The sequence below is a fragment of the Patiria miniata genome, unplaced genomic scaffold (genome assembly GCF_015706575.1).
Source record: "Patiria miniata isolate m_02_andy unplaced genomic scaffold, ASM1570657v1 HiC_scaffold_17, whole genome shotgun sequence".
Classification (NCBI taxonomy): Eukaryota; Metazoa; Echinodermata; class Asteroidea; order Valvatida; family Asterinidae; genus Patiria; species Patiria miniata.
In genome coordinates, this window is record NW_024037055.1 from 871,171 (window position 1) to 898,818 (window position 27,648).

Below are 27,648 nucleotides of genomic sequence, written 5' to 3' on the forward strand. Positions count from 1 at the left end.
CATTTCTGGTCTGGCGGCTATGGGCTTTATTCACGAGTCGGCCATATTGAATTGAAAGTGAGGTAAAATCTTATTTTTGGAACTTGCGAAGAGAAACGAAAGCAAGTTAATTCCTAATTAATTGCATTCTGCTTCAATGAATAATTTTAAATTTGTAATTTTTAAATTCCCCTAATGTTTAAAGCCTGATTAAAAAAAAAAGACAGTGTATGGCTGCATTGTGCCTGCATAAATAGTCTGGCGCCATCCCATTGAACAGTTAACACTTAATGAAATACGTTCAGGGAACTCGTGAATAAGGCCCATAGTCCATAAAAAGGTCTGTGCAGAGATAACCCTTACGTCCTTCAGGTTTCATACAGGCACTCAGTCAAATCTGATAGATATAATAACTGCTAAATGTGAAGGATAATACCGGTAGTAGCTGGAACTAGGGATTGATTTTGGGATTGGGTCTTGGATGGGTTTGAGGTGGGGTTTGGTTTTGGGCTGGGGTAGGGTTGATCTTGTGAACGGAGTTGAGGATAGTGTTTGGGGATGGGACTTCAGCTACAAAAAAAAAGAAAAAGAAATGCAATTGCATCAAGTATTGTGGCATTCACCTTCACTTCAACACATCCAGACACATCCAGGCAACATCTAATGTGCAACCATGGATATACCATGGAGTTGGCATAGGATCTAAGCATTATAGCTTTGCACTAGAGTTCCGTAAAGTCACAGACGGGTGGCATCTCATCATAGTAGATCCTTAGGAATCTCTTTCTGGATGTATCTCTCTTTATGGTGGTACTGTGAATGCTGAATGCAGAGAGTAAAAAATGCAATGGTTGAACAAACACTGGACATATTTTGTTTGTAAGGCCTGTAAGGCCATACAAATCATACAATACATATGAACATTTCTAATTTTAAGCACAATTCTTCAATTACAAGTATTTGAAAAAGAAATTAAATTGTATCAATAAACAATCAGATACTATGGTATATAGCTCACAGGTTGGCCACCAACAGATCTAGTGCGTCACATAAGACCCCAAAATTTTGATTATTTTTTTGCAAGATACAACCAAAACAGACTGAAAATCAGCACTCTTGGAATATCTTGAAATTGGGTCATTTAAAAAAACACGCACAATATCAAAAAATATTATCGCAACAATACATATTTTTACCGGTTCAATGTTCAGTATAACTCCTTCGGGTTGATTTACTTGTAGCATTTCCAAAAAAACTGGTGCTATGGTCCCTCGCATTTCTTGTAACTACGGATATAAAAATAATGACAATTGATGTAATTCTAAATTAAGAATATCAGCAATTCACAAACTGCACGTTCAGGACTCCAGGCCTTACTTTTCCCTTTGAAGTATATACATATAGTATGTTGCTGTATAAAGAAAGTGACCCTTTAGCTTCAAAATGCATTGAACAAGAATTATAAAGCAACAATTATCTTTGGGCCCGAAAGTAGTTTGTCCAGAATAAGCTCCGTAACTGCTTGCTCCTGCAAAAGTAGCCCTGTGCACGTGAACAAAATGTGGACCTGTGCAACATGGGATTTATTATCAAACTTTTGTTCATCTTAATTTTACCAGAAAAAATCATTTGGTGAATTTTCTACTCATCTGAGATTTCTACATGCAATGGCAGTCTAATGTACCATTTCATTGAAAAGAAAAGAGGACAGCCAGCTATGATTTTGGGGGAAGGTTGGTCTTGAGTAGTCTGAGTATCACCCGTTCTCCACAGAGCCCTACATGTATCTATCTCCAGGCGCACGTCTGTCATCTCCTGACATGCAAATTTATGCAAGCTGCGCGCCAGCCAATGGGAGTCGACTTTACTAAATCGTGACGTCATTTCATTCCCAAATCAGGACTAACGCTGTGATTGGTCAATTCGAACCCAGTGTTTTGTAATACAACAACAACCGGGAGCGCATTCCTGTAACATGATACCGAGTGCCGCATGCCGTGACAGTTTTTTTAATCCATGTCTATGAGGCGCAGCGGGTGAATGACTGAAGACCCAATAGGCCTATAGAAAGCGCCTGCTGATTGGTTAAGTCGTGAGGCAGGGTCTTGCCTAATTAATCAGCAAATCTGTTCGCGGATAATAGACCACGGCGAAAAGACTAGGTCTTGAGAGCCTTTTCAAAGGAAAAAATACTGCCAGAATTTCTGATGGGGATGGTTAGGCTATTCCATAACCGGGGGGCGGCAATGGAGAAGGCCCTGTCACCAGCCTGTTTATGTGACTTAGGACGCTCCTGGAAAAGGGACTCTCCTGCAGAAGAATGAAGGGAGTAAGGAGGGTCTGGATTGTGAGGAGAGAGGAGGGATAATCTGGTGCAGAGTGATTCAGTGATATGTAAACTTTGTAAGAACCAATGTGTGGAACTGAATGCATTGGGCCACTGGGAGCCAGAGTAATTGTTTGGGAGCCAGTGTACATTGCATTTTTTTCACTGAAAAATTGATAAAAATCATAGAGTGCTCAGGAGGTTTCAGGTGCTACAGTGAGTAATATGCCATGTGATTTCAGGCGCTACAATGACTGGTTAACAACTTATCTCTACATTGTTGGTGATGAATGAGAGCTCGTGAATTATCAAACCAACTTTGAATTCGGTAGGCTGACTCCATGCTTTCCAACATGCAAGTTTTTTTCCTAACCCAGGGAACCAACAATTCTGTAGTAGTAGTAGGCATCTGTCTGTCAATACTGACGATGGACTGCACCCGGGGGGTTGTCATCTTTGTTGCAGCAGCCGTTTCAGTCCAACTCTTGTATGACAGTCTGTGCCGCAGTTAGCGCAGACGAAGGGAGAGGGGGGCTGACACAGGGGTGGGGGCTACTACTCGCAATAACCTCCTCTGCCTCTTGTCCTACAGCAAGGAGGTGCACCTCTTATTAGCACAGTGGACCCCTGCAGCAACTGTCTGCCTCCAAGCACTGCGATCCTGGGCAGCTTCCTCCCTGCTGTCTGGGTCTATGCCAGCCTGCCTCATGTCGCGTCTACAGACGTCTTTAAAGTGTAGGTACGGATGACCAATTGGCCTGGAGCCTGACAAATGCTCGCCATACAGGGTGGCCCTAGGGAACTGACTGGAGTCCATCCTGTGGACGTGACCGAGCCATCTGAGGCGGCGCTGGCTCAAAATGGTGAACAAGCTGATGGAGTGGGCACGTGCCAGGGCTTCCGTGTTGGGTACTTCCTCCTGCCATGTGATGCCAAGGATGCGGCATAGGCAGTACAGCAGAGTGCTGATGACACATGCTTGGTAGACCTGGAGTTTTGTCCACACAGTTAGGTTCTTGTTAGACCACCCTCTCTGTGCAAGCCTGGCCATCACTTTCGCAGCCCTGCGAGACAGGTGCTCAGTTCTGCGTCAACTGGCAGGTTGTTGGAGACTGTTGACCCAAGGTCCATTAAGGTACCCACACAGTCAGGAGTCTTGTTGTTGATAGAGATGGAGGGTGGGGTTTCAAATTCTTGGCCCAAGACAGCTGCTGCAGCCCTGTCTTTGTGTGGGATGCTAGTGCAACATCGTCTGCAAATAGCATTTCCCTCAGGAGTTCACTGGTCACTTTCGTCTTGGACCTCAGGCAGGCACAATTGAACAGTTTGCCGTCAGCTCTGGAGTGTAGGTAGACGTCTTCAGGGCCAAATGCAAACGACGTCTTCAGAGCCAAATGCAAAGGACAACAGGAGAGAGAAGAACATTCTGAAGAGGGTCGGTGCAAGAACAAAGCCCTGCTTCACTCCGCTGCGGACTGGGATGGGAAGGCCTCTGAAGTTTCTCTATTACAGCAGACTAAGCACTGCATGTTGTTGTGAAATGAGGTCACGATGCTGAGAAGTTTTGGACGGCAACCGATCTTTGCAAGCAGCTTGAAGAGACCATCTCTGCTAACAAGGTCAAAGGTCTTTGTGAGGCCGACAAAGGCGAGATACAGGGGTCTCCCCTGTTCACGGCATTTCTCCTGCAGGCATTTCTCCTGGATCTTGCTGCCCTGAAGCCACACTGTGACTCGGGGTAGACACGCTCCGCTACGAGCTGGAGCCTGATAAGGGCAACGCATGAGAAGTCCTTCCCCACAGTGCTAAACAGAGAGATGCTGCGGTAGTTGTTACCCTTGTTCTTGTACACAGGGCTCGAAATATCCACTGGACCGTGGACCATGTCTAGTGATTTCAGTGTCAGTCTAGTGCAGTGTATGACTGCACTAGTCCGGCTGTTTAGTGTTTTTTTTTCTAGCACTATATAAACAAATGACGCCCAAAATGACGCCCAAATATAAAAGCAGTTGAGGTCTGATTAAAAGCGTGCTTCGAGTTCATTACTTTATTGATTAAAATTACCGATAAAAAAGTCTCTGTGCCGTGCCGAAACACAATGAAGCTGCCTGGCCAACGCGCCAGTCATGCCACCAGTTGCAGAGACATACGTACGTACATCCCATACAGTACATGTACGTTGATGCTCAGTTGGTATGTTGTCACGCGCCATGTCGCGCTACCACAACTTAGATTGGTAGCAATACGTTGTATTTATATTACCGCTGTATCTCATTTACGCTGTATCTCATCAGCATCATGACCTCATTGAGCGAAGTGGAATTGTTTCGTTAAGCCAATGTAAAATGATATGTTTGACATAAAACCATACAGATATAGTAATGATTATATTAATTGTCATGTAAGAATAATTTTGAGGACGTTTGTTCAGACAGAAATAAGTACCGTTATTTTCAGAATATAAGCCGCGCGGCATATAAGCCGCAGCACGCAAAAATCTGCAAATTAAGATTTGAAGTCGGTATAAGCGGCACCGGCGTATAAGCCGCACCGACGGCAGCGGTTTCAATTTTGTAAGGCCTCCAAATTCTAGCCAAAATGCTCTGAACCATTTCCATTTACACTACAGAAGCTATAAAAAGGGCCACAAAAGTTGCATCAAATCATTTACAATCGATATGTGGAAATTGATGATGAGAAATAAACACCGGGAATTGCTGCCGGCTGCCCGTCCGGTCCCCGGCCGTAAAAGTTAATACATCGCCCGGCGCGCCGGCCTGCGCCGCGCCGGCCTATGACAACATTTTCCTGCAGCACGTGAGAGAGTATGCAACCCACCGTGATTTTCCCCCATTGCGTGTGTTGTCTGACTGGAGCGCTATGTACAAATCTTGCTTTGTGGCAACAGATGTTGATTTGTTTTGTCCTAAAAATATACAGGTCCGTTTTTATCTCAAAACTGATCAAATTTTTGTGATTACTAACGAGCAGAATTCAAGTTTCGATCGTAACTTTCTTCAAAAATAGTCAAAATGATGCTCCCATTTTCATGGACGAATCCATTAATTGTGTAAGGGGTGATGTAGTCCCTGTTTTGAGGTTTACATCATTTCTTGAATACATTTCAAGTACAAAAATTATATTGTGACGTTGAACAACTGATTATCGAATAAAGAAATGTTTCGGACACCATAAAAAGTATTAGTCGTCTTTTTTTCTAGACAGCGGAAATGTTGGTAATTATTGTTTCCAAGATAGTACACCCCTATATTACCTCAAATGGTGTGGTCCGCTGGGGAAAGCATGCTGCATGCAGCAGCACTAGAATCACGTACGGCTTGTTGCAAGCGTCGATATCGAAGACAGCTTTCACCGTACGTTTTACCGCTCGGCACCTTTACGTGGCATGTGGTTTCGGTTCGTTAATGACTTTCTTAATTGATAATTAATTTCAGCAACATATCTCTTCTTATACCAGAACATTAAATACACATGTGAATTTCATTTTTATTCTTCAAGGCTCGGCGTATAAGCCGCCCTGTGTATAAGCCGCAGTAAACATTTTCATGGGCAAAATCAACATATAAACCGCGGCTTATATTCCGAAAATTACGGTACCAGTTGTTGAAAGCAGTGTTCTAGTCAAAGTCTTTTCCATGAGTTCATGTTCATTTCAATGAGTATGAGTATGAGTACTATTCCATGAGTAATGATACATTTCCATGGGTACACATATTTACTAGTACTTTTCACACAATAGTAAAAACGAGATGAACGTAACACATGAACAAATGTGAACCGTTTATTAAACCCAAACAACTTTACACAATAGGACAACTTAATTCACAAGTATGACTGGAGTCACGCATTCAATAGTAAATGTTTCAGGACAAAAGTGAGATAAGATTCAAGTTAATATGGTTTAATAGTGGTTGGTGCTTAAACTTGCTCTCTAATACTCCATGATTTCAAGGAGTCCTTTATTTTTTCCAGCAAACCATTATATTTGTTGTTTTTTTATAATCGGGTGGGAGTCGTCAATTGCTAATGTTAATGAACTTGCAACAATCAAGGTTTATGTTTTCTAATGTTTATGTTTGTAACTTTTAATTTTGACTATTTGAATCCTGCACATGAACAAACAAAAATGAAGTCATCGGCAAACAGGGGACGGGGGGGTGGGGGGGGGGGGTGTATGTACCTGTTTTACATCCAAAACAATTTCATTTTAACAACTTACACGTACATGTAAATAACTCCCCTGGTTAAGAAAGATTAAACAAACGTAACATTACCTTTGGTGCATATAAACAGTTTGTCTTTAATGTAGTTGTACATTCTGCACTCAGGGTGCACACAAGTGTCTGGAGGTGTGGTTTCACAGGCTATATCATGCAGTGCATACCGTAGCTACATGTTAATGTACATGCAGCTGTGAAAAAAACACTCTGCTCTCCCCCTGAGTCAAAAGACAAGTTCTATGAGGAGCTTGACATGGCCATCAGCATCATCCCAAAGAACGAACATCTGTTCCTCCTGGGGGTTTCAATGCTAGGGTTGGTGCCGACCATGAATCCTGGCCAGACCGCCTTGGACACTTCACAGTGGGAAGCATGAATGAGAATGGGCAGAGACTGCTAGAGTTGTGTGGTCCAATGGTTACGGTGTTCGACTCGTGTGCCGTGGTACGTGGGTTCGAATCCTGACCGTGGGAACATGGTGCTTGTGCTCTTGAGCAAGGCACTTTACCATTATGGCTTCGTCCTTCAGATGGGACGTAAAGCCGTAGGTCCCGTGTGTTGTGTAATGCACGTTAAAGAACCCAGTAACACTTATCGCTAAGAGAAGGGGTTTGCCCCGGTGTTTCTGGCAGTGGCTGCAATATGCGCCGCAGCACCTTGTAAACCCTTATAAGGTGCTACATAATGGGTCTCATATTTCTCATAAACTTTATTTACCTAGGTTCTTTAATAATAGACATATCTCCAGCGCCTTGAGTACCTAATAGTTGGTAGATACGTGCGCTTTATTAGACTCCGATATTATTATTACAAGCTGATTTACCCGATCATAGATCGGGTAGGGCGTATTTGTGTTGGGGTTGAAAATGTAGGGAGTTAAATGTAAATGGGGGATTTAGTTGAGAAGACATGCAGTTATAGAAAAGCAATTTCTGTGGTGCAATCTCAGGCAATTTCTGACTACTATTATAGTAAAAACCAATTGTTTTGAGCAAAAGATCATCTTTTAAACATCATTTTCGATTTTGGAGTCATTGAATCAGCTATTCTGAGTAATAGAATAATTACAGTAGGCTACAATTTTTATTCGGGGAGAAAGTGTGAGGGGGGGGGGGGGAGACCAAACGATATCCCGCTTTAAAATGTTGGGGTGGGGGTCCCCGTCCCTCACCGATTGACGCCCATGATAATTATGTACCATGGCATGTATAACTTTCCGGTTGGTCTGTTAAGTTGGCATTTTGTACAGTTTTGACAATAAATCATAATGCAATAAAACGTGAAGGTGTCAAGTTGCAATGGAAATGTTGAGTGTTATACCATAAAATTACAAAGTCTGAATCATGGAGGAAGGTCATAATTAAGTTACAGTATTGGACTCTTCAACAAACGTAAACTTGATACTTTTTATAATTTGCGAGACCTGCATGGAAAACTCAATTTAACTTTTATATAAGTTGGCCTTTCAACCACAACATAAGCAAGGCCAAACAGCCAACAACGTCCACCAATGGATATTATTATCTATGCAACGTAGTTCAAAGATCGCGATATTTGAAGCAATGCATCGATCCTTCGTTGATCCAAAAACAGGCCCCCGAAATTATAACGCGACACTGAATTATACGTGGTAGGCACGAACATCACAAAAACGTGGCTCAGCCTTGATGGAAGCAACAGCACTCTATCCATAGAGCTTGCTCTATGCTCTCATGCACGTCTCAATGCTTGCACTTCAAATAGCGAGCACCGTAGACCCAACCTCGTTTCCAGGGTGTAGAGCAAGCTGCAGTACGCGTTGCCATCGACGATTTTACGCATAGCCGGGAAGTACTACGCAGTGTAGACTTTCGATTGGTCAGACCGCGCAAGGCATACTAATGTGTAGTCCTTCTGAGTATTCGTTGCACTCGGCGCAGGGTCGGCAAGCGAAGCACAGGAAAGAATAGGGACACTTGGTAGCCACGCACCATGGAGAAAAAATATTTTGCCAAGGTCACCCCATGCTACCGTTTGGTAAATACTTTTGCAGAACAGCCGAGTAGAACACGTAAACGCAACCCCTAATTCGAAGCCGCTGACCTCGCACAGTCTAGACACGCATAAAAGCCAGCACAGGGGGCGGCCAGGCAGTCAACGTGAAAGCGCACACGACGGCAAATTCCTGCGCAAAACGCAGTCACGAAAAATCGACGAAACGGATCGCCGGTCCGTACGGGAAAATCAGGACGACCCGAAGTGTCCGACCCGGCGGAAGACACCCTCCGCATTTTTCCACGGACGTGGAGCGATTTTGGCGCCGCGGGAGCCCGCGGTCTCGGATCCTTTCATGAGCAAACATCGTCTCGGAGGCCGAGTTAAACTCTCTCTTATATATATACATACATGTGTAGATTATTATTATCTCCCTATTAAACATCCAGGTTCACTGCAGGCAGACAAGCAGAATCCCTGTACTGCATGGGAATTAGTTGTACGGTCTAGTTCCCAGACTTTTACGAAGCAAAAGACTGTGCCCGCTGGCAAGAGAATTGGACTAATTTTCCAGGTCTTTGTGGTCAAGGCTGTCTAAGAGCCGTGCGCCATGTTCTCAGGTCTCTTCTGCGCTCTTGCAATGCCAGAAGAAATTGTAGTTTTTCTCCTTTAGGGAACCACAGTCTGCGAGTGGGGTTTCTTGAAGAACAGCAATGTTGACATTGAGTCAGTTGAGCTCATGGTCAACGATAGTGGTCTTGCGAGAGTCGTCTTTGTGGTCAAGGCTGTCTAAGAGCCCTGCGCGCATGGTTCTAACATTCCAGCTTGATATGCGAAGAGCTGACATCTTTGATTTTATCTTTCATTGTTTGTCTGGTGCAGTGTTAACGTCCCGGCCCTTGCCTTGCTTTACACTGAGCCCCAAGCACCCAATGAGGCAGATGGAACCAACAATTCTGTAACCTGCAGCATTTTAAAAAGGCCTTTTTTCACCCACCACTGCACACATGGAAAAGTACTTGTACTCATGCTCTTAAAAAATACAGTGTAATAAAAATGAAAAAAAATATGGACTTGCATGAAGGCTGAACATCAGCACACAGTTGATTATGTGCACAGCTGCATGTACATTAACATGTAGCTACGGTATGCACTGCATGATATAGCCTGTGAAACCACACCTCCAGACACTTGTGTGCACCCTGTGCAGAATGTACAACTACATTAAAGACAAACTGTTCATATGCACCAAAGGTAATGTTACGTTTGTTTAATCTTTCTCAATCAGGGGAGTTATTTACATGTACGTGTAAGTTGTTAAAATGAAATTGTTTTGGATGTAAAACAGGTACATACACCCCCCCCCCCACCCCCCCGTCCCCTGTTTGCGATGACTTCATTTTTGTTTGTTCATGTGCAGGATTCAAATAGTCAAAATTAAAAGTTACAAACATAAACATTAGAAAACATAAACCTTGATTGTTGCAAGTTCATTAACATTAGCAATTGACGACTCCCACCCGATTATAAAAAAAAAATTTAATGGTAGAGCAAGTTTAAGCACCAACCACTATTAAACCATATTAACTTAAATCTTATCTCACTTTTGTCCTGAAACATTTACTATTGAATGCGTGACTCCGGTCATACTTGTGAATTAAGTTGTCCTATTGTGTAAAGTTGTTTGGGTTTAATAAACGGTTCACATTTGTTCATGTGTTACGTTCATCTCGTTTTTACTATTGTGTGAAAAGTACTAGTAAATATGTGTACCCATGGAAATGTATCATTACTCATGGAATAGTACTCATACTCATACTCATTGAAATGAACATGAACTCATGGAAAAGACTTTGACTAGAACACTGCTTTCAACAACTGGTACTTATTTCTGTCTGAACAAACGTCCTCAAAATTATTCTTACATGACAATAAATATAATCATTACTATATCAGTGTGGTTTTATGTCAAACATATCATTTTACATTGGCTTAACGAAATAATTCCACTTCGCTCAAGGAATCCTCAGGTGCAATGCATGGAGGCTGTAAACGTTTATCCTTGTTAACGTCGAGCCAAACATAAATGTAAAAACAACGATTTGACCTTGCATGTTTCAGATTTTGGCCAGAGTGGGTGCAGAAAGAATATGCTCCTTATTTTTTTTTGTCCTTGCTATATACAAACAAACTTTATTTATATTGTTTGATGGCAAATCTATCTCTAAAACCCTAAATGTCAAAACGTATGACACGCTTTAGATTTGCTTTTTAAAACATCTGTAACTGAATATGACTTGCCTGTATAACTCGCCCATGTGTCGCTAACATGAAGTCTCTGGGTTTGAGTTTCTCGGATGTGCCAGGGGCTTGAATGGTGTGTACAAGTGTTTGCTTTGTGGGCATTGCAAAGCTATTAAGAAAACAAGACATAAACCCGTGAATTAGTTTGTAACTTAAGTTCCTCTTGCACAAACAAAGCTCCTAGTCTAATTAATTGTCATTCCATTAGATTTTATGGTTGGATTATACCTCAACCATTGCACATCCTCCAAGATCCGCAGAGAGGTTTTGGGGATTTTGCAAGATTGAGAAAGTTTAAGTCCACCCATTATCACTTTATATTTAATTTACACTGAAGTTGATTGAACAAGAATGGGCCAGCATACTAGAGGAATTCGAAAGGGTTGCCTGCACAAACACCTGAAGAGAGACTAATGAAACAAGAAACAGGTTTAAAATATCAAAGACATTCGTTTGAGAAGGCAAATGTCTGTGCAATCATGCAATGTTTGTATAAAAAGTATTTCTGTACCTCATACATATTCATGATAGAGAGCCTAACTCTCACTGGTCAATTCACCATCACATGCCAGATGTTATTCTTGCTGTGTACCAAACGCACCCCGAAGATTCTCGCACAGGCTAAAAACGCATATCTACTACACATGAGCTTTACAAAGCAATCGAGGAACTGTTGCACGAGTGTAGTACTCACACGCGAACATCGCCCAAGAGAGATGCATGGTTGCACGATTCGCGTAAATTATATAATTGCCGGACTGGAGAAAATTTATGGACAACTAGAGTTAGTGGTACAAACACACGGTGTTGGGCAAGCACATGTTTGTGTTGATGGCAAGAAATATGTTTGTTTAATGAACAGAATATAATGCTTGTTCGGATTGTTAATGGTTCATTGTTGATTGTTGATATTGATTGTTGATTGTTGATGTTGATTGTTGATTGTTGATGTCGACTGTTTGTGTTCATGTTGATTGTTAATTGTTTATTGTTGATGTTGATTGTTGATGTGTACATTGTTGATGTTGATTGTTGATTATTAATGTTGATTGTTCGTGTTCATGTCAATTGTTGTTGATGTTGATTGTTGATTGCAAGTAAATCACCATCACAATTTTTCCCACTCAATAGTAAATAAAACGAACATTTAACTTGTATTTTAGTTGTTGAAACAACTAAACTTTGGGAAATAATGTACTAAGCGCATACCATTGATATCCAAAATCATGGAGATCAATGGCAAATCAAGCCAAATCTTGATATATCTGTCATGGTTGATTTTTTTTTTTTTTAAGGTTTAAAGGTCTTTTCATTATTTACTTCTGGTCTGATGATGTCATTAATTTTTTTTCGCACACAGGTCTTGTCTGCATCAAGGTCATCATAGATATTAATTTTGAAGCGATTACTGCCAATTTTGCCACACACATCAACTGAAAATGCGTTTTTGACGTTTTTTTAACCAGCCACTAGAGGGCGATCGAACATTTCATGACGTCACCAATAATTTGTTTGGAAAGGTCAACCTAGTCAAAAACTAACATCGTTAAAAGCAAGTTCATATCTTTTTCCTCTTTCAAATTGTTAAGCACTCCCGGTTTCGACTGGAAGGAAGGGTCACGTGATTTGACGCGCACAAGATAAAATGAAGATCATGTATTATCATGTCGATTCCCGCCATATTCAAGTTCCAGTCTCTCATGGTTGATTTTATATTGAATTTCAAATATTAAATTTATTATTTTTTGAAGTGATGTCACGTGACCCATGATGACGTTATGATGACGTAATTACAAAAAAGCCCATCTTCAGTGGGTTGTGCATTCATGTATTGACAATTGAAGTTAACATCACTTTTCATGTTGACAAACAGTTCCGGAGAAGAATGTGTTTTGAAGAATAAAAAAAATTAGTAAATTCTTTAAATAACAATAGGTGTTGGGCTCTGCCCCACACCTAATAAAGATACTTGCTGTACAAAAGAAAGTTGTACACAAACAACTGAATTTACGACTGTAGGTACTGTATTACAAACGAACCGAACTAGTGAAGTTGAGCAACAATATATTCTTTTGGTGAGCTGTACAAGTTTTTCCGAAAATTTTGTAATTACAAAAATATCGGCAACTGATATGTATGAGGTATAGTAAAACAAACATAACATGGTTTATTTCGGGTAGACAGTCGATATTAGCTCCACTCGGTACTGGAAGCTAGTTTGGCTTCGCCTCGGGAACTAGTTTGTCAAATTCCAATATCTCTGGGAGCGAATATCAACTGTCCACCCTCAAACCATATTATATTTGTATAATGCGACACATGCTTCCAATTCCCAATGGGGAAGTCACATTGGACTGACTGGCCAAGGAAAACATAAAATCAAATTTGTGCGAAGATGGAAGGTTGGATTACCTGTCAAAGATCTTAAGATGCATATTTTTTGCCAAGTTGTGGGTGTACTGAGCAAAGTGCTCCACAGTTGTGCAGTCATAGCCCTGGATGAAAAAACTCATGACGTCATGAAAGGTGGAGTCACTCGGGGCAGGAATGTCCTGTTCTGGGATCTGCTGCACTTTCAACTGGCAACAAGAAAAGGATTAGTGATCAATGAAGGAGAGCACCACTTTTACGGTATCCACAAAAATGGTTTATTGTTTGAAGGAAATCTGATATTATCAATGCCCATTTAAAAAAATTCATTATCATTGGATGTAAAATTCACAAAATACCAAATTTTTGATATGGGCAGGGTTCCCACAGAAATGTCCTAATGAAATTCTGAGGGCAACTGTCAGCAGTCTTTACCTGCTAAAGTCAGAAGGTGGGTGGGTGGGTTGATGAGTGTAGAGGATTGTTTTAACATCGAGAAGAATAGTCTGCAGGAATATGTCAGTCGGGCTCAGGAAAGATTGTTGAAGTTGGCCAAGAAATAAGGGTCAGAGATTGGGAAGGAAAGCCACTTCATGGACCATTTCTCAGAGGCATTGAGGAGGTGGCAGGAAACAAGACCTGCTGCACAAGACCAGGCACTGCAGATGAATGTAACGAAGGCAAAGATAGAATTACAGTATCCAAGCACACGATATAACAATATAAATTAGAATGTGCCCAGTGACACCAGAGTAGCAAGCAAGGAAAAGGAAAAGGTGTCAAAGTATCAGGCGAGGGAACTCCAGAAGTTGTGGAATGTGGAGGGTCAAGGTGATTCCACTCGTATTGGGGGCCCTGGGTACTAATACTATTCCCATGTCCCTGGAGAAACGTCTCAATGAGATTGGCATGACTGTGCAGTTGGAATAGCTACAGAAGGCGGCTCTTCTAAGAACAACTATGATCCTCAGGAAGACGCTCGAGATCTGAGACTACGGGACCCAGCTTGACTCCACTTGTACCAACAGATAAGTTTAAGACCTCTTATCCCATTGTGCTAGTAAAATAATAATTGGGAGACGTTCCCATAGACTTGTGCACACTATTTTTCTTGAATGAACCCTAACCCCAAATGTTAGTATTATGTTTTAGACCACGAGCAATTGATCTAACCTATTTAGGGCAATAAAATTTCGCCTTTAAATAGGAGCTGTGACATGAGGGAGACATTAAAATGACATTAAAATGTCTCCCTTAGGTATAATTTATGACAACAAAATCTCTCCTTATAAACCCTAACCCCCTGAGGGTCAAGTACATAGCACAGAATATTATGTGCGTTGTGCACACTTGTATGGAAAGAATGCATACTACCTGTACAGGGTGAGTCCAAAAAAGCGGAACCCGGCCCAAAATTATATTTCATATTTAAAAAAAAAAAGGGCTCCAAAAATGATAACTGGAAAGCCAATTTCAAAAGCTACGTTTAGATGAAAAAATACTGAAATTGGTCAATCCGTTCAAAGAATATCACCATTTGAACACAATGACCCTAAAACCTGTCTCATAAAAAAAAAAATGCGATTTCAACAATCGTCATGAAAATCGTCATGACAATTGTCTTCAGACATCACCAGCGATGAAATCTTAGTTTAAACGTTAACAATATGCAACAAAGTCCTTTTTGAAGGCCTGTCTTTAAAAAAAGTAAATTTTATTAATCATATTGTTTGCCTAACCAGGGTTGTTAATCAAAACATTGTGTACTACAGTTGGTGACAGTTGTTGAAACAAGTATTTTGTGTCTTTTTCTTTGCAGATCCAAACAGTCAAAACACACAATACTTTTTTCTTTTTTGTGTGGACGAGACAGGTTTTAGGGTCATTGCGTTTAAATGTTTTTTTTTAAGGGGGAAAACAAGTCTGAAAACTTGCAATAAAGTACCTTCAAACACATACATGTCTACACGTACATATACATGTAGGTACAGTGTACATACAAGTAAACAATTAAGTATGTTTAAAAAAAACAACTAATTTTTTTTAAAATCGACCTATCAACCTCTCATTTTTGGCAATGTTACCGGAGACACAACATTTTCAGAGGCCTAAGTACTTTAGTTGAGTATCCTTCTAAATCCTCTAACAACCCTGATAATGACAAAAACATACACGTACATGTACATTACTGGGGTCATGTATAATGCACGCTTTCAAATCTCTCAAAACATGTTTTTTTTTTGAAAACTCAGTGTAGTTGCGACCCACTTCCTTGTTGACAAGGCAAAAATTTAAATAACCCCCACTGTATTTCTTTTAAAAGAAATAATGAACTTTGATTTTCACCTCATCCATTTCGTCTTCAAAGGAACTAAACTGCTTTGCAGGGTTCACCAGAGTTGGTGTACTGATGCCATATTCAGAAGCTGCACATCTAGAACAGTTAAGAAAAACAAAGGTAATTACTTATTCTTACATTCAAAAGTCATGCAAAAATCATGCAGAAACCGAGCTCGACCTTATTATTTTTTTTCACTAGCCAGCCGGGCTACTGAAATAGACTCTTAACTAGCCCGCGGGCATGTTCACTAGCCCGCATGTCTTTTTCTAATAATTTGCATACCTGTAAAATGTGTATAGGCCTGTGAAAGTTGACCCCTGGTGGCGCGCTTCAGGGCCCCTCAAAAAGGAAAATTAACGTGTTAAAATCAGAATTTCCAAAATTAGTTACGTTCCTTGATTTCTTATAAAATCACCCTCAAACTTATGGAAACTGAAAAATCGCATGACGTGAAGGAGAAATATCGTGCCAAAAATTGACCCGTCACTTCCGAAAACTTCCATGTGGACTTGTGGAACTTGATCACAATATAAGCATGAAAATTTATGGAATAGTATTGTGGCAGACAATTTTTTGGAACAAACTTGAAGGATTTTTTTTCATTTCTAAAATGACCATTTATTAGAACTGTATTAAACACATGATCCAAACGAAATAAAGAATCCATCAGATGTAGGTGGGTATCTTCATGTCGTAATCATTTTCATTCTCACCTAAGTACGCGATGTGAAAACAGACGTGATCGAACAAGGAGGTACGAAAACAGGTCATGAGTAAAATTCGCTTTCACCCATTTCCAACTGATTTTTCATCTATTCTGAGGCAATTTTGTCAGTTTTTTAATAAACAGATCTTATATTTTATCCCTTTAAAACAGTTTATAAAATTATACACAAATTGATGGTTTGATTTCTGAATTTCATGATTTATTTCTTCCTGTCCTTTCATCTTTGCCCCATCCCAATACTCTTTTGACTCACCAGCCGGGCTACTTAAGGAATAGTTTGACTAGCCCACTGCTGTTTTGACTAGCATTTGGCTAGTGGGCTACCTCTAATTGCGAACCCTGGCAGAAGTTTGAATCACATCACAGCTTTGCTCATGAATATGAAAAATTGCATTAGCATGAAAACCAAACAAGGTGACACCAAAATGCTCTTAAAGGGAATGCACAACATTTGCTTTTGCTGCAATTTTCAGAAATAAATGGATCTGGAGGATAAGTGTGTTACAGAAAATATTGTTAAACTGACTTGCTTCACGTTTTGGGTTTGGAGATGCTGGAAAATCCCAAGAAAACTAACCATGTTCTTGTAGTCTGGTTCCCTGACCCCACTTAAGATGAAATGGAGCAACTTGTAGACTTTGGGGAATCGTAGGGTCAAAGAATCTGTCTAGCAGGCTCATACCCATTCACAAGTGTGCAATCAATTGCAAAGAAAGTGAAGAATAACTAAATATGAACAATTTGGAGCAGTTTTTGAAGAAAACCCAGTTTTCTCCAACGCTGGTCGGCCGACCAGCGTTGGAAAAATAGGAGTTTTCTTGAAAATTTCAGCATGCCAGGAGCCACGATTTTACAGGATGCTTTATACAGTCATTCCCTAACAATCCAGTTTAATTTTTTGTGATAATTTTATCATTTTGTGTTTTGATGTTTGCAAATGTTGTATCTTCCCTTTAAAAATGGCTATATGAAGAAATGAAACACAAAGGGGACATTTTAAGGATTGCATTAAAAAAATCCCTTACATGGGCTCTTTTATTTACTTCTTGCATTGCAAGTTACAACCATTTATCTATTTGACTTATTGGCACAACATTTGCCTTGGTTATTAACAACGGCATATCCCACATTACAAGGGTCAACAATATTGTTACATTTTGTTGGATCGTCCCATTTGTCCACTATTTGTTGTCCACTAAAAATCTGATAATTGGTTTTGAATTCAAAAGATTTTAATTTGTCTATGATTTTGAACTAGAGGGCGCCCTTTCAGGTGAAAGCTATGGTTGCCAATCAAGGCAGGTGGGGAAAAAAGAGATTTCATCATGAAAAGTGGCGAAGTCTCTAAATAGACCCTTTCATAAAATTGGTCACTGCTCAGTCAACCGTGAATGTAAGGACATGATCAGCGTGTCATTTTAAATAGTGGTGCGGCATAGGGACAGAATTGTTCCTTTGTGTGATAAAAGCATAAAACTTGGCATGTGAGGTCTTCATACCATGAGGAAAAAAATTCAGATATGGAGGCATGTCATATCTGACCCCTGATGACCTTGAAGGGGTCAATGACCTTTGAATACTCTATTTATATGTTATACCTACTGTTCTTGAAAACATCACATTCCTATAACCTAAGTCTATGTAAAGTGTAAATAACAACCAAATGCAGAAAAAAATTCACACTTGACCTTTGATGACCTTTCAGAGGTCAACGACCTTTGTATTAACTGCACTAACTCTATCTAGAGTTATTTATATGATTTAGGCCTACCCCTTTTAAACCCCAACGTTTTAAGAACCAAGTCATAATGTTAAGTTGCTCATGCTATGAAAAGAATTTCATATGAAGGGAATCTCATGTCTGACCTATGTTGACCTTTAAGGGGTCAATGAACTTTGTGCATCCTATTGAAAGATATTAAGAGGATGAACTATTCAAAACACCACTTTTTTTATTACCCATATCTAAAATTTTGGGTATTCTTGCCATGATATTAATTTTCAGATGTGTAGACATTTCATAATTGACCTCTGATGACCTTTACGAGGTCAATGAACTTTGTATACTCTGACTGGTATTATTTATCATGTTTAATCTTGCAAATGCCACTTTTCATGACTGAAGTCTAATTATATAGAGCAAAAAAACGTTGTTTTTTAATAATAATACTACAACATGTCATGAAGTCTGACCCCAAAGAATTGTTTTTGCATGACCTCTGATCTCAATTTTCTTTTTTATAAGGGCAGACGCAGACGCGGAAGAATATATGCCGCACATCGGACAAGCATCACTCTCTGATTTAAAACCAAGTACAGGCTTACATTATACATGAAAATAACAAGGCTGTAGTAGTTGGTATGGCTAGAACAACCAGTAATAGGTACACAATTTCGCGTGTAAAACGGGACACCAAAAGTTTACACTTGAAACCCATTTTTGCGAAACCTTTTATAATAAGAAAATATCAAGTTGTTTATAAAATGTGAGTTTTATTTTCAAAAAAACAATGGGTTAACCATCATTCAGTTCACAAATAACCAAGGTACCCCCTCCCCAAAAGAAAAAGGTTAAGTTTTATCATGGTCCATTTTTATGTCACAAATAACTGCGTAAAATGTTATAATTTTAGCCTGTTTTTGATAAAAATTACAACAACGCATATTCATGATACCAATTTTGAAGGTTTTGTTGAGTATAAATTGATGTTGGTAACACAAGAAACACAAAAGAAAAACTAGAGCTTTGCGTTTGTTGTTACAAATGCAGAGTGGTCGGGTAGACAACTATTTTATGAAACACTGTCCAGTTAAATTATGAATATTTTTTTATGTAAGAACATGTACAAAGGATAACGAAATTTAAACCGTCCGATAAAATTAATCAGTTTGTTGAAACAAATTTCTTTTAGGTAGTGATCAATGTCAGTATGTATTTATTTTTTTTAAACGTAGAAAAAGTGAATATGGGTAGTGAATACTGATGTTATTCGGAGAGGATGCATGTTCATTGATTTGCATGCATTCATGTGTCTGATCATAACTGGAGCAATTTTAAATGGTAAGCTGTTTTCAGCATGAACTCCCAATACCATTTGCCTGAAAAAAAAACCCGAAATAATACTTACTATCCGAAGGTAAATTTATAAACAGAAACAAACATTTACATTCGCCAAATCGCCGCTCAGAGTTCGTACGAGGATGCCTTTCCGGGCCGTGCCACGAACAGCGTAAGTGCACACATTCTACTTTCCGAATCACAGTGTGCATGCAGTGTACAAGCTTAACCCCCGTTATGACACATTAACTGCGCATGCGAAGACGCACGCAGCGATCTATTTTAGTCGTACACGCGTGACAACAGTACTTCTCCTCAGACTTTCTCAGAGTCTACGTACTAATAACTGACCATGAACTTGTACATGTACGCCCGCGAAAAGCAAACGAAAAGCCAGGCTACGTTCAGCTGGCGTGCGCGCCCAATGCCATGGCCGAACGGCGACGCGCTATGCTTTCATTGAGCGACGGACTACTATAAGGGTATTTTTGTCGGCAGCGGGTCACGTGTGTGAACAATTAAACAAGCCACGAACCTGGCACAATTCACGCCAATGTTTAAGCTATCATTCAATGGACAATTCACGATTATATCTCTCAGGATTGATTTATTTTTGAAGAATAGAAGGTCTTTTCGTTGTAACTTCCGGTCTGATGACGTCATCAACTTCAAACTTCACACGTGTTGTTTGCATGAAGGTCATTATATACCAGTTTTCAGGCGATTACAAAACACTTCGCCACAGACATCTATTCAAAATGCATTTTGGACATTCTTAAACCTGCCGCTAGAGGGTGGTCGGGAATTTCATGACGTCACCGGTACAAGTTTTGAAGAATATTGTCTGGCCAGAGACTTACACCGTTGAAAGCAAGTTCATATCTATTTCCAATTTTAAATAATAAGCCAATAATAAGCCACTTCCGGTTTCGACTGGAAGCAAGGGTCATGTGATTTTACGTACACGTTAAAAAATAAAGACCTTAATTCACTCTATCACTTGCCGCAAATGGCAAGATGACAGATCTCATTATTGATTTTATATAGATTTTTAAAGATAAAAAAAAATCACAGTTTAATTGCTTGTCACGTAACACCTGATGACGTCATCATGCCATCATTGTTCTGGCACAATCTTAGCATTCCGTCTTTGCTTGGTGTTACTTTGATGAAGATGCCCCCATTGAAAAGTGGCCGAAAAGGTCCCTTGAAAAAGAAGGGCACAAAGTGGAAAACTGTGTAAAAAGTCAATGGGCTTAAATAAATATTCAAATTTCATAATAAATCACATGATGACGTCATCATTGTGTCCATCTTCGCCAACGACCTTTGCTATATGTTCTTTGACTATGTTAAGTTTCAATGTCATAATGAATTTTCCTTTATGACTAAAATGCTGACGAGAAAAATCGTGCACAAAGTCTATGGGATTTGTTATAGAAGACCAAGCGTCTTGAGCACAAGACTACGCGCCACCAGTTTGGTCCAGTTCCAACAAGCATGACGATGATGAAATGATGGATCTGCACTGAATGCATGTACATGTACAATGTCCTGTACATGCAGTGTACTCACGCACACCCAGCTCTACGCTTTCATTGAATTTGTGAGCGAGTTTATATCTTGAACAGTTTAGGAGTAAACCCGCGGAGAAGTATTGTCCGAAAAAAAGAAAGAAAGAAAGAAAGATTAATCGGAACAATTCTAGACAGTGGTCGGGTTGTGCCCGACCACTCAATAACATATGCACCATACTAAGGGGCCATTCAGAATTTTCAATGTTTTAAAATTTCGACTTTTTTTCAAATTATTTTGACCCACCCACCCACCCCTAATTTCGATTAATAAAAAACTGATTTGTTAGGCATAAAAAAAAAACATTTACATGTACATAGTATGCATTACATCCCACTGGCGAGCCTGTGCGGGTTGCGTGTCCTTTCGGAAAAAAATGTACAGAACATACAGGGGACGAAGTTGGAAAAGAAACACGCATCGCAATATCGGAACGCTTGCACGTAGTTCAGGCAAGTCAAAAGATCAATTTTTTGGGGGGCTCTTTTTTTTCCATGAAAAGTGAATTTCTATTTTCAATTATTTAGCTTGACCCACCCACCCACAATTTGGAAAAATAGTCAAAATTTTAAAACATTGAAAATTATGAATGGCCTCTAACTCACAATTCCATTGAAAGTAGCAAGTTACAATTGGTACCCTAATAAATGGAATCACCCAAATCGTATTAATATCCATAGGTAGGTTTTTGATTTACAAAGGTCATGACCTCTCGATAGGTCACCAGAGGTTGAATATATAATGTCTATGAAAATTATCTGTATCATGAACACCTTTCATTTAGACATGAATTTGAAAAAAGATGGGGTTTAAAGATTAAATCTTACAAACAGCTTTAAACAGGTTTATACAAAAATGAGCTTTAAAAAGGTCAGATATGAATTGTTCCCACATCTGATTATTATTTCCGTTGTATGAAGATCTATAATATGGACTTGGGTCATAGGAAAGTGAAGGTTTGAAGAACAAAAGTTGTAAATACAGTATGTAAAGTTCACTGACCTCTCAAAGGTCACCAGAGGTCAAATATGAAATGCCTCCATATCTGAAAATGTTCTTCATGGCATGAAGAACCACCATGCCAAGTTTCATGCTTTTATCACAATTTGCACAATCAGCATACTGGGGCTATGATTCACACGTGCCCTACTTCTGTTCCAATTAGCAATATAGCTTCGTTTTTTTATCCACCCTGTATAGCTAGTTCTTTGGTTGCTTTAGCGAACTGCATGCAGGTTACGACCTTCTCAACAGGCAAACGCTTCTCAAGATTTTGCGTAGGAGAATAGGGGCAGATAAGTTGATCTCCTGGAACGACTCTACAACAGAATGACAGCTACCAATACAATCTCTGGAATGCGACAGAAAGTAAAAATCCACTGGTTCAAGCGGGACAGGAAAGTCCATACCCGTGCCCCCCCCCCCCACCCCCCCGTAAAATTTCTGATAACTTGTTTTCAGTAATCATTTCCCACAATGGTATAGAGAGTTCTTATGATATGAACAAGGAATATAACCCTTACAATGCGCACTGAAAATGGGCACATAATGCATAGTTTGCATATTGGCTGCCATAATAATGAGCCTGATGGGAATTTTCCCATTTTTCTCCCAAAAGAATGTTCACATGTTTTTTGCTCCTTCCGTAATCAGCGAATGTATAGAAATGTAATCCCTGATATCACAAGACATTTTTCGTGTTCACTTAAATCACCTTTAATAGGCCTGTCAGTTAACATTGCAATCTCGTGACATCTTCCAGTGTAGTATAACCTGGATTTACATCATGGCCGACGTCCACAAGCTGAAGTTATCAAGACGAAACACCAAGGGCCAGTTGACCAGAACACTAACGACAATACACAGCCTGGCAAAAGATGACGCCAGTGATTTGGAGATGTTACAGAAAACACATCACCAAAGCAGAACAGTTTGGAAAGATTGAAGAGAAACATTCCAAGCTGATGGATGTCATTGAAGAACAAGAAGAGTTTGAGATGAAGGAAAAATGGATGGCAGACTCTGAAACATAGTTTGTCCAGGTGCTAAAGCATGCAAGATGGGTCATCGACTAACAGTCGCAACCTTCCCTAGCCAACCAATTGTTTCTCATTCTTCGCCAACAACTCCCCTACCAAACCCAACATACAGTTCACACAAAGCCAGAAGCATCAGCAGTGAACACAGGAACTCTGCTATTGACATCCAGTCCAGTCTTGATAGCACCATCACCAATACCGTCAGTGGTTCCTAAACAGCCTGTGAGCACTGGAACTATGTCATCTGCACGCGATCCGACAAACTGACGAATAATAGCATACAAACAGTGTAAAGAACAACTGGCTTTGAGAGATTTTACAATTTGACAAACTGACGAATACGTTTATGACCAAATAAAAACATATTGCACAACTTCTTTGATTAAAGTAACCTGATGGATACTACATTTCCTATTTTATTGGACACTACATTTCCTATTTTATGTCGAATATACGCCAAAAGTGTTAAACTTCCTTTCCTATTTTATTGGATACTACATTTCCTATTTTATTTTGAATATACGCCAAAAGGGTTATTATCGAAACATTAAGGGCAAAATACGATGCCCAGAAAAATGTCTAACTTCAAATGGGAATTACTTGAAACGGGGTATTTGGTTATTTGTCGGTATGTCAGCTCTGTGACGAAGTGGCTGTATAGCCAACTATTGATACTGGAGAAGGCAAAGCCTGCCGGAGTGGATATTCCATTGGCCACTCCATCAGCACTACACAAGGCATCCAAGTCTTCAAATGCTGCCACAGTGCATCCACAAAATAAGAAGACTCAACAAGGCAAATATAGGCGATCAGGGGTACCTAAGTGTGCGTTACACCCCAACGCACTTCAAGGCACCCTACCTACTTTTGTGGGGTATCTCCGTTGCGAAACATCCGTCACTTTGTGCGCATCCTGCTGGATGGTGGTAGCCAGGCTGCACTTTTGAGAGAAGGGATCTTCCCATGAACAGATCAAGATTTGTACCAGGACGACGTACCAGTACCTGACTGCAAATATGCTATCAAAACACTAAAAAGCCTAAAGAATCAGTTCAGGAACAGGTGTGAAGAATGGGAAACATCCTGCAGGCAAATGAGAGACCAGTTGAAAAGGGATGTTTCTCGTCACATCACTGAGGAAGAGCTGCAACAAGACAGAGATGCTGGCAAGAAGATGTGGCTCCTGCCACACTTTGCTGTAACCAAGGACTCAAAAACAACTCCTGTATGAGTGGTATACATACATGTACATGCAAAGGCAAGGTACCAGGGACACTCACTCAATGATTATCTTGTGAAGGGTGAGAATATAAACTCTGATCTGTTCAAGGTTGCACTGCGATTCCGAGAGAACAAAGTACCGTAGGTGTTATCGCAGACATCAGCAAGATGTTCCAAGCCATCAGAATCAAACCTGATGATGCCCGCTTTCACAGGTTTGTGTTTCGAGAGAACCCCAGTCATCCCATCCAAGGGGTTTGCCCCAGTATTTGTGGCAGTGGCTGCAACATGTGCCACCGCACCTTGTAAATCCTTATAAAGGTGCTACATAATGGGTCTCATACATGTAGTTCTCATTAACTTAAAGGCCTCCATGGAAAGCAGTACCTTGCACTCATTAATGATGACATAAAAAAAAGAATAAAAAAAAAGTGCTGACCGACCAGTTCTACATGAACGACTTGAACGAGTCCGTTGTTGACTGGCATGACTGGAAGGAGGCTCAAGAACTCAAGTGCAAACTCACAGAGACCCTCAAAAAGGGCAACTTTGCCATTAGGAAATAACAATCAAACGTTGAGGAAGTGTGCGACAAAATAGAAGATCCCAGACTTGCCATTTACCATGCACACACAGCGAACCACCAGTCACACTTGCCAACTGCACGGCACAGCACGGCATGGCGCTGAAGCGTGCACCCGACGACTGCTCGTCGGCCAAGTTCGGTTGCCATTCTACCTCTGCCGTGATGCAAGTGAAGCCTCATAGTTAGTGCAGCAGTAGTGCATCAAACAGTTGTCAGGTGCGCGCTTCAGCGCAATGCCGCGCCTCGCCGTGCAGTTGGAAAGTGTGACTGGTGGTTCACTGTGTGTGCATGGTAATCGACATAGACAGCGCATTGCATTTTGTTTTTTTACAGCTCATTACATTTTGCGCGCTTCAGCACCATGCCGCGCCTCGCGTGCAGTTGGCAAGTGTGACTGGTGGTTCACTGTCTCGTGCATGGTAATCGCCAGCGCTTTGATTGTGCACAAACAAACTGCGGTCATCATCATGACCGCACGGTTGTCGGTTATGCCTCTTTTTTTCACCGCAATTGTAGGCTGAATCTTCATCGTGGATCCTTTTTTTACTTCAAGGACCTGTGTAGTGGTTATTCCAGGCAAGGTTTGGGTGAATTCTAGTTGAAGTTAGTGTGTAGGAACTGGGACAAAATTGCACATTTTGATTTGGGGGGGGGGACCTGCCAATGCTTCTGGTTTTGGTGAACAACTTCCTCCAGCCCTAAATGACAAATAACATTTTGGGCTGGGTAACTTCAGCTATAGGCAACACTACAACATTTTTGATAATAAATCTGACAGATTTTTGTAGTGCATTTAGCAGAATCTGGCCATGACCTTACAGTCACCCTGACCAGCTGACGACAGACCAACAATCCCAAATGTCAAAAAGGGAGCTCTGCGTGTTCTGGCGCCCCAGTTAGTGGGACTAGGGCCGTGCTAGGGTATCAACATCAAGGGCGGATCTAGACCCATGAACGTGGCTATATACATAGCCACGCTTCAGTCCATAGTAAAAACACTCTATTGTGATCCGCGATTACTAAGATGGAGTGACCGTTCTAGCCGAATTTCGGCTACATTTGACAGAAAATTTGCATACAAAAATAAGTTGTACAGAAAATCGGCAGAATTATGAAGATGAAGGAAAATGAAAAAGATTAGAGAAATATGGCACATTTGGTGTGAAAAACCTTCATTTTTTGAAAGATCCCTGAAACAAACCCTTGCACAATGGAACAGCAATACACTACTGGGTGATTTGGTAGATTTGAAGTGGATTTAGCAGAATTTTATATGATATTACGGTCATCCTGCCATGTAAGGCGGTTAGTCGGGTATCCACTGGTGATACTCATACCCCTTTGCGCATGCGGAATTCGGGGTACCAGAGTGTCATGCCTGTCTTTGATTTTCTGATCATTTTGAAAACATTCGTTGTGGCAAAGTTGTGCAGTACTCTACATCAAATTTCTTGGCAATGACAGATCCAACACTCGCATAAATTCACAGAAAGCCCAACAAGCATGACAAGTAAGTGATTCACCTATCATGCCTATGGGCAAAATTATACATGTTTTATGTAGCGGATCAAAAGATAGAATGATTTCGCTTGTATTTACCTGAGGGAAGCGCGTGGCGTTGTATACAACGCCACGTTAACGGGTCTAGGGCGGATCCAGAACACACTTTTTTGGGGGGGGGCCAAAAAAAAATTTGTGTCTCCCAAAAAGTGGGTCAAAAAATTATGGTGTGGGATTCGGGGCCCACTTAAGGGCCCCCAAATTTTTTTGGATTCTCAATGCTCTGTACTAGTCTGTGGTGCGATCTGAGGCAACTTCTGACCACTTTAGCCAATGTTTTTTGAGGAAAAGATGGTGGTGTACTCATTGCCTGCCTTTATTGCGACGTCACATAAAAAAACCGAAGTGGCTATCGTTACGGCATTCGTTCTTTAGCGCCCTCAACGATTCTTTTTTGATACGCACGCAGGTATATAATTATTTGTTTTCCCGTGTTTTGGTGAACAGTGCGACAGCTCAGTTGATAGCGGGTAGGATTTTGCACCGCGAGGTTGCGGGTTCGCAACTCAGTTTTGCACTCAAATTTTTTCCTTTTCTAACCTTAGGCTTTGGAGGGTTTTTTTTAAAAGGGAAATAAAGTCCGAATTTTATAACGTTCAAATTCACTTTTTTCCTTCTTATTTATATTTTCTTCTCATGTTTTTATAAAAGTTGCAGTACTACCGTAACGATAGAAAATGGGAAATGCGTTACGGCTGCCGTAACAATAGCCACTGCGTAAAAAAACCCCAATTGGTTTCGGTTTTTTTTTGGGGGGGGGCCATGGCCCCCTTTGGCCCCCCTCCCCCCCCCCCTTGACATGCTGGATCCGCCCTTGAATTCAACATGGCCAACTTACCTAGTCCGAGTAACTTGGACCCGACTTATCGCCTTTTTTAACATTTGGACATGGTCTGGCGACTATCGCCAGACCATGTCCAAATGTTAAAAAAGGCGATAAGTTGGGTCCAAGTTACTCGGACTACAACTTACCTAATTTTACCACTCAGTCCCCTACAAAAAAGCCTCTTTATTGTTGTACGTTTAATCATTTTTCGTCTGATAATTCTTCATTCGAAGTCCAAAGGCACTGAACAGAGAACTTCTGTGTCTGTTCCACCGGTTCCAATGTCTATCCGGACCATAAAGAACGTACCGGCGCGCCAGTCCCGTCATGCATGTCGTCCAGTTCTAATTCTGGCAAAAACACTGCCTAGGATAGGGCGCCCTCCTGGTACATGCATGACATGCGCCCAACCGATTCGAGTTCGCGCATAAAACATGTGTAATCAAAGCGACTATTTAAATCGGCACGTACCGGTACGTCACGTCAGTTTTGTACTACTACTAGCACCCACTAGCGGTAAG

The 27,648-nt window shown here is 40.7% G+C and overlaps 2 protein-coding genes across 4 annotated transcripts in view; one reads left to right on the forward strand and one right to left on the reverse strand.

The window, feature by feature from the left end:
- Positions 1–602: 602 nt before the first annotated feature.
- On the reverse strand, positions 603–27,491 carry LOC119723318 (39S ribosomal protein L48, mitochondrial-like). 2 transcript variants are annotated; one of them, XM_038193879.1, is made up of 6 exons: positions 27,274–27,491; positions 15,541–15,628; positions 13,237–13,403; positions 10,822–10,933; positions 1,176–1,265; positions 603–801 (listed from the first exon to the last, which is right to left on the reverse strand). In XM_038193879.1, the coding sequence occupies exons 1-6, from the start codon at positions 27,330–27,332 to the stop codon at positions 739–741; spliced, it is 579 nt and encodes a 192-aa protein (XP_038049807.1). In that variant the 5' UTR covers positions 27,333–27,491; the 3' UTR covers positions 603–738. The 2 variants fall into 2 exon arrangements, with proteins under 2 accessions (XP_038049807.1, XP_038049808.1); XM_038193880.1 differs by lacking the exon at positions 27,274–27,491 and adding an exon at positions 15,818–16,079.
- LOC119723316 (adenylyltransferase and sulfurtransferase MOCS3-like) overlaps positions 27,481–27,648 on the forward strand; it is a 46,337-nt gene continuing 46,169 nt past the window's right edge. The window contains exon 1 of one of the 2 annotated variants that reach the window (XM_038193876.1): positions 27,481–27,600. In XM_038193876.1, the coding sequence (XP_038049804.1) occupies positions 27,562–27,600 (39 nt within the window). In that variant the 5' untranslated portion in view covers positions 27,481–27,561. Of the gene's footprint in view, positions 27,644–27,648 lie in introns of both variants that reach the window. The other variant, XM_038193878.1, reaches the window with a different exon arrangement.